The following is a 7,140-nucleotide window of genomic DNA, read 5'->3' on the forward strand; positions in this document are numbered from 1 at the left end:
ACAGTACAAGCTCAGGGCAGCACAGGCTTAAGCAGATCAAGGAGGAAATCGGGTAAACCCTCCAGCAGTTATTTCTGTGTCCATTTTGGGTTAAAAACAAAAAACACGTCATAACTACCTGTGGATGCTGGCTGAGTCTCTGAAGGTTGAGTGATATGTCATTAAGCAGGTAGTCAGAGTTCTCATTGATCAGTTCCTTGAGGGAAGCGTATCCACAGACCTTATTGATGTTCCATATGGAGCTCAGCGCCGCCTGGCTGACCAGCAGCGTCTCCTCACCAGCTTTCTCCAGCACAGGATACAGCCAGGTCGTCAACAAGGGACGGAAATCGCGGCCCAGCGCCTCAGCACAGCAGGCGAAGGCCTCCAGTTGGATGCACAGCTGACAGATGTTGCTGTTGAGCTGGTGGATCGTGGATGCAGATGTTGATGATGAAGGAATCACTTGGAGAGAGCCGGCATCACTGCTGCATATGGAGAGGAGTCTGGATGGACTGAGCAGCTACGCAAAGAGACAAAACACATGTTAATGCACTGCTTTTTAGCCACTTTTACACATGCACTGCAGCTCTGAAGTTTTCAAGATATTATCCATGCACGTGAGAACGCAAATGTCTGACACAGTTACATCAGACATTAAACAGCCTTTAGCCTTCCTGCTCCTGAAAGCCTGTATTATATCTGACTGTGCTCATGTGGGGACAGCACAGATCAGCCTTTCTCAAAGTCAAGAGTGGGGCCAATTTAGGATCTTCACTCAAATTTAAAATACAAGGGAAACTGATGTATTTCCTTACATAAACAAAAACAACACATGCTGTTATAAAATGCTCATCCTACGCAGTCATATGCAAAGTGTTAAAATCAGTGTGTGATCCACCTGCCACTAAGAGATATTATTTCTCTTTGGTAGATGGAAAAAATATAATCAAACTCACTGTCAGTAGCTACAACAGCACATTTGTTATAATATGATGAATCAAGCATTTAGATATTAAATAGTATTGAGGGAGACAGGATCAAATACAGTGAGGCATCTCGGGTGGGCAGAGCCCTGATTCAGTAGGGTGAATAAGGGATCTCGTCTCCTCCGTACTTAATGAGTGTGGTGTACCTGTCAGTCATGTCTGGCACATAAGACACCAGGTAGGTCCCATCATGGTTGTCACAGATATTTGCTTCTTGGGCTTCCCGTCTGGGTCCTTCAGGAGAAAACAAAAACTGTTACCTAAATATCAACACTTTGGTTACATTATTGTGTGGTCCACGTTCATGCGCTCACAGTGATCTGCACTGCCAGCAGTCCCTCACCTGCATCTTTGCCATCAATGTTGAACTTCACTGGCAGAGAGCTGGGCACTCCAGTGGTTTTAAGGCCGGATCCACTTGCACGCACCTTGCTGGCATCATGGGTGGGCAGCACCTTCACCTTGTAAGGGTGGACAAAAGGGAAGAGAAGAACAACACGCTCACAAATGAAAGGAGCCTCATTTACAGAACCCAGTAAACCACACAAAGACTTTTCCATTTTTAAAGCTGGCCAGAGTGCAACACTGTAACATGTAACACCTAGAAGGTTCAGATGGTTGCAGTACTTTGCTCATTTGGATCAAAAGTTTGGGGGAAAATCTTTCATTAAATCAAGTGATTGTAATGCTCTTGCTTCCGTTGTGTAGTTAACCATCTATCATTTTAGATGTTTCATTAGCAGCCTGATGAAATTAGCTGTGTCGTTAGCCCACTTCAGCCATCCAAACAGATGACCATCTAAGGTGAATTATGCAGATCACCAGCACAGTACACAGATTACCACTTCTTATTCCAGCCAGACTTGTTGTTACTTCATTCTAATCATGCAGTAACAACAAAGATTTATTCCTACTGGCTTTTTAAAATGTGCTTCTTCTATTCTAGAAAAACAAAAACATGTTATCACAGGCTTTTGTTTTTTTCAATGACATTTGTGTTGGCTGTGTCAGTTGCAGGCAAACATTTATCATAATGGTTAGATATTAGGAAATAGCTTAAAATCAGTGCATATTTAACTTGTTACACTGCCTTAATGTTGCCTGCATGGGATCTCCTCATCAGCATATGACTGTACCCTGGATGATGATATGTGAGGAGCTTGAACTTGATTCGCTAACAGAAACTAATTTAGCTAGCTTAGCACACATGTCTTGTGGCAAGATATATGCACCTAAATGCTTTAAGTCATTGGCTGTTCTGCCAAATTCCCACCAACCTGCAACTTTGTGAGCTGACTGTTTCGGGATTTTTCTGTTTTAGACAACAAAAAGAAAAGAAAAAGATCTACAGATTCAGGCATTTCCTTACCTGTGGTAGTCGCGTAGAATGACGTCACTGACAATGGTCTAAGTTGAAAACAAACTTTCTCAAACAAAAAAAAAATCAAAACAAAAACAAAAAAAGAAGAAGTGAGTCGGCGTGTCATCTTTACCGAGCACCATACATGTTTTGCCTCACATTAAAATTATTATTTTCCTTTTCAAAATAATTTGTCTTCAGAGAAGTCAAATATATCAAATTTGCACGAATTCCACGGCCCCGGCAGGTGGCGCAGAGCACTTGCCGCCGCCCCTGGCAGCTTGAAGCACAGACAGGCGATGGTTCGATTCTCACTCAATCACTCATGCCGACTCCTGTCTGGAGCTTCGGCCTGCTAGGGGGATTCCTGGTCTGCGCAGGGAATCCCGACCTTTTTTTTCTTTTCTGTTTTTCTTTTTTTCGGGGTGTTGGGGCCTTTATTTATAAAGCTGGGACTATCTCCCTTGTCATGGCTACCAACAACAACGCCAGCTTGGGGGAGAGCAGAGACCCGATAAGCACAGACTCATTCATCCTTTATCCACTTTCTTTTCACTGCTGCTGCTGCTGTGGGAAACGCTGGGACTTGTGTGGCTATGCAGTTTTTGCCTTGTTGGGACCAGTCTTGAATTTTACACATTTGATAAGTGAAGACTGGATGTTTAGTGACCAGAGCTGGGATAATCTGGACAGAATCTGCAGCCTGCATCTCCAAATCAGAAATGGCTTTAGATCTGACGCTAGCAGACAGGCATGCATGTCTCAGGGTGATTACACACTAACACATTGTGATTAATCACACACATTTGTATACATTTTATTCACAAGATTTAAAAAAAACAAACAAAAAAAAAACCACTATACAAAATGTGTTTTCGTGACAGGCTGCTAGTAACAAAGTGCTTAAAGATTTAAAATTGGTTCTTTGCCAAGTTTTCTGTTATGTGCACACACATTCCTTGACTTAGGCGCTTTTTAATTCTCCAATAATGGTCAGTGCCAAGTGTTTACACAAACAAAAAACAAACAAACAAAAAACATTACTCAGAAAATGGTCAGGTACAAGAACTGGACTAAAAAGGAGTGGAAAAACCAGATAATGTCCAAAGAAATACTTCAGCGTGTGGCTCACGACTTTTGCACAGTACTGTAAATGTTATTAATAATGAAAGATGTCAAAATGTAGCTTTCTCATTTTTAAAAAATTCCCATACACATTATTCTTTTCTTCTAGTGGAGGTGCCTCCTCCTTCTGACCTTAGGGTAACTAATTTCTCAGACAGTGACATCACGGTGCGCTGGGAAGCTGCAGCTGATGATGATGTTTCTTACCTCACTAAGTGGAGGCGACCTGAGACAGGTGGGGAAGAACTATTGGATTGTTGGAGTACATATTATGAAGTAAAAATACAATGTCTCAATAAACTGTTGTCCTGTGTCTTAAGGAGCATCAGATATCACTGTCTGCACTCTATGGAGATGGAGCTCAGAGTGAAGCTGTGGCCATACGCTACAGCACCTGTGAGTCACACATTTTCTGATCCTGAACGTTTCTCAAACTCAGGAGGGGAGAGCCTGAAACCATTTACCGAAGTCACATTAGCAGCAGTGTTCAGCCTAAAAAATACACAAGTTACAAGTCGTGCATTTGAGTCATGCACCCATATTATTTCTTAATTTATTCAATTATTTTCGAGACACTGTTAGTTGTTAGAAGCCAGTGTTTTAATGATAGGACATATATGACAGTAATGAGACAACCTAAGATATCCAAGATTACCACAAAAACACAGATAGAATCGCAGAAAGCTTGTTTCTCTCCCGTTAGGCTATAGGCCCAATTACCTTTGAGTTTTCTGTGGTCAGTAGCCCTTCATGTCATATTCTGTCTCTATGTACAATATAGCATTACTAATACAATAACCTGTACGTCAATGAACTTCATTGTGTAATTGATGGCCGTTCTCAAAGTACTAGTCACTTAAAGGTTAAATTTCACATCTAAATTCTCATCTTTGAGTAACTAGAACTCCGAGCTATGAAATAAATGTAGTGAGGTTAAAGTATCAAATCAAAGTATCAAATTCTCTGTTATACTTTACATTTATTTTCTAAAAAAACACTTTGCTCTGCTGCCAAAATAATTTCCTCCTATAAAGGAGCAAAGTGAGTGTTAAGTGTCGTTAGCTGTGGTACTTTATCTCTTCTATGATGTTGCTGCAGGCTCTGGTGGAGGCCCAACCAGCCTCACGGTTTCTGATGAGACTGCCGTCAGCATGGTGATCAGTTGGGTACCTCCCAATGCTCATGTCCTCCAGTATCACGTGTCCTACACAGCATTGACTGGAGCTGATAGCCAGGATCACACTGCGAGTGGGTCGTAGTCATCACATCTTCACCTCTTCTGGGCTTCAGCCGGCTGTCATGTGTCAGAATTCCAGAAATTCCACAAGTCCCAAAACTTTAAATGAGTTCTGACTGTGTTGGGATGATAGTGTTGTTTGTTGTCTGCAGGTGCTGGTCCCTGGTGGAGAGAAGCAGGTGATGCTGGAGTCACTGCAGCCAGATGCACGTTACAGCATCTTGGTCACCGCTGAGTACCACAACAGAGAAGGAGGCAGCGGTTCAGCTCAGGGCAAAACTGGTGAGTCAAACAAGGGAAAGATGCCAAGACAGCTCAAGTGCAACTTCCAGTTAAGACCGACAGGCTTACATGCAAAAAGTGCAAATGTCCCATTACTTTACCCTTACAGGAGGATACGGATACTTGAAGGTTTCCACATATAGAAACATCAAGGTTTGTGGGCAGTATTGTTTCTACAGCACTACACGTACAGTCATTTTGGTCCAGAGACACAGATTCCTTTCTCTCAGACCACTCCAGTATCTGTGTGTCATGGAGACCAGTATCTGCCGTTGATGGATATCCTATTGTAATCCAGGATGTAAAGGTATTCAGTAATCACGTCTACAGTGATGTGAAAGGTGTTTGCCCCCTTCCTGGTTTCCTAGTGTTTTGCATATTTATCACACTTACATGTTTCAGATCATCAAACACATTTTAATATTAGACACAGATAAGACAAGTTAATACAAATACAGTTTTTAAATGATGATTTCATAGATTAGGGAGAAAGATTATCCAAACCTCCTGGTCCTGTGTAAAAAAATGCCCCTCTTGTTAAATCACGAGTTAACTGTGATTAACCAATTTTGGACACCTCAGTTCAGTGTTACTAAACACACTCAGGCCTGATTAATTTCAGACTTGTGAATCAGTTAAATAGAACCTGTCTGACAAGTGAAACAGGCTAAAAGACCTAAAAAAGCAACACATCGTGTCACCAGCCATCCTCCTGGTCCTCAGCGTTAATGCCCACTTAACTGAGCCTTCAGTGGAAAGGCTCAAGCAGATGAAGCCTAATATAACAAGATGAGGCTGACAAATATTCTATTTGAATGTTTAAAAAGAAAATATCACAGTATCTATGCTTTCACTGAGCACATACCTGCATCAATGATGAACTCTCAAGGCTGAAAAGTCCTGTCCTCGGTCAGCCACGGTCCGCTCACACGCACACGGCTCACATCACCAATCCCTGACTGCTTGATCATAACAGCAATTGGGCTGCTGGGAACATGACGGCCGTTCTTCTTGATGTTAACAAGGTGCTCACCAATCTCCTTGGGAGCAAAGGAGATTCCTAAGACAGACAGACAAAACAGATGTTAACAACACTTATTCTTGTGTATGCATGCAGCCCGTTTCAATTGCTCCTGCTTCTTTCCCGTGCTTTAACTTTTATTACTTTCCCCCTCTGTCTTTTACTTAGGGATTAATAAAGTATTTGGATTCTGATGAGTCTCATTGTTTAGCAAACTTCTCAATTATCAGACGGACACTCACCGATGTGAGCGTTACGCAGCATCTTCAGCAGGCAGGGCTCCTCTGGGCCTGAGGGTGTTGTAAGAGAGGCTGTCAGCTGGCTGAGGTCACGCTCTCCTATGTCCAGTGGAATATCTGCAGCCGAGCCCACCTTCAGTGAAGTATGTTGGCTGGAAGGCTTGGAGGCCCGTCTTTGCCACTCCAGGTCAGAGACTTCACCTTGTTTGGATGACAGCCTGCTCCGATAGTCATCTGTGGGCACACAGGGCAGCATTACACTTTTGCTATGAACAGTAACTCTGGAGCTCTGTGGAGTGTGCAGATGATCTCATTACTGTCTAAAAATGGACAACAAAACGAAGAGTGCTGAATCATTGACAAATACAGAGTAACAGGTGTTAGCCAGCATGGCTAACTAGGTAGCAACAAGCCTCTAACACAGCGTGTATGCTAGCGGCTAATCTAGCGAAGAATGAACAGAGTGCTTTTAGGTGTTGTAGAAGGATAAGATGATAAGCTGTGTGTGTTTTTCAGAATGACCTGCTTGTATTTACCTTCATTGATGAGTGGGACTAGGTAGGTGTGCTGAAAAGAGGCCAAAAAGCTGAGGCTGAAGAGCGTGGTGTAAAGCTAGTGGCGCCGCCAGCAGGTTTCCAAGCAGGGATTCCTGGTAGCAGGAAGGCTTTGGCTTGGTAAGCCGTCCAACATTGGCAGTCCATTTTGTGAAAGGCAATGGAAAACTAGCTAGGTTTCCATGTGTAATTGTGTGCAACAATATTGCACAAGAAACTTAATAGCTCATTTAGAGAACCCCCGCCCCACCCCGCCCCGCCCAAAAAAACCAAGTGTTGAAGAACAGAAGATAAATGTCCTTTTTTTTCACATTCTTCCTGGCCGGTCGCTTGGCGTAAGACGTGTGACGGAGC

The 7,140-nt window shown here is 42.9% G+C and overlaps 2 protein-coding genes across 7 annotated transcripts; both read right to left on the minus strand.

Annotated features, from left to right (window-relative positions):
* Nucleotides 1-220: 220 nt before the first annotated feature.
* On the minus strand, nt 221-2,379 carry LOC109198736 (filamin-C-like). Of its 3 annotated transcripts, none has more exons than XM_025904659.1 (4): nt 2,246-2,360; nt 1,312-1,429; nt 1,115-1,202; nt 221-502 (listed from the first exon to the last, which is right to left on the minus strand). In XM_025904659.1, exons 1-4 carry the CDS (start codon nt 2,327-2,329, stop codon nt 442-444), a joined length of 351 nt encoding a protein of 116 aa, XP_025760444.1. In that variant the 5' UTR covers nt 2,330-2,360; the 3' UTR covers nt 221-441. The 3 variants fall into 3 exon arrangements, 2 of the variants coding, with proteins under 2 accessions (XP_025760444.1, XP_019209636.1); XR_002059373.2 differs by having other exon boundaries at nt 315-502; nt 2,338-2,379; XM_019354091.2 differs by lacking the exon at nt 2,246-2,360 and adding an exon at nt 2,070-2,131 and having other exon boundaries at nt 315-502.
* Nucleotides 2,380-4,793: 2,414 nt separating this feature from the next.
* On the minus strand, nt 4,794-6,540 carry LOC112845095 (filamin-A-like). 4 transcript variants are annotated; one of them, XM_025904655.1, is made up of 3 exons: nt 6,236-6,540; nt 5,838-6,032; nt 4,794-4,852 (listed from the first exon to the last, which is right to left on the minus strand). In XM_025904655.1, exons 1-2 carry the CDS (start codon nt 6,486-6,488, stop codon nt 5,857-5,859), a joined length of 429 nt encoding a protein of 142 aa, XP_025760440.1. In that variant the 5' UTR covers nt 6,489-6,540; the 3' UTR covers nt 4,794-4,852; nt 5,838-5,856. The 4 variants fall into 4 exon arrangements, with proteins under 4 accessions (XP_025760440.1, XP_025760443.1, XP_025760442.1 ...); XM_025904658.1 differs by lacking the exon at nt 4,794-4,852 and adding an exon at nt 4,875-4,921; XM_025904657.1 differs by lacking the exon at nt 4,794-4,852 and adding an exon at nt 4,929-4,969.
* Between the last annotated feature and the right edge of the window lie 600 nt (nt 6,541-7,140).

This window comes from Oreochromis niloticus, unplaced genomic scaffold (assembly GCF_001858045.2).
Source record: "Oreochromis niloticus isolate F11D_XX unplaced genomic scaffold, O_niloticus_UMD_NMBU tig00003057_pilon, whole genome shotgun sequence".
Taxonomy (NCBI): domain Eukaryota; kingdom Metazoa; phylum Chordata; class Actinopteri; order Cichliformes; family Cichlidae; genus Oreochromis; species Oreochromis niloticus.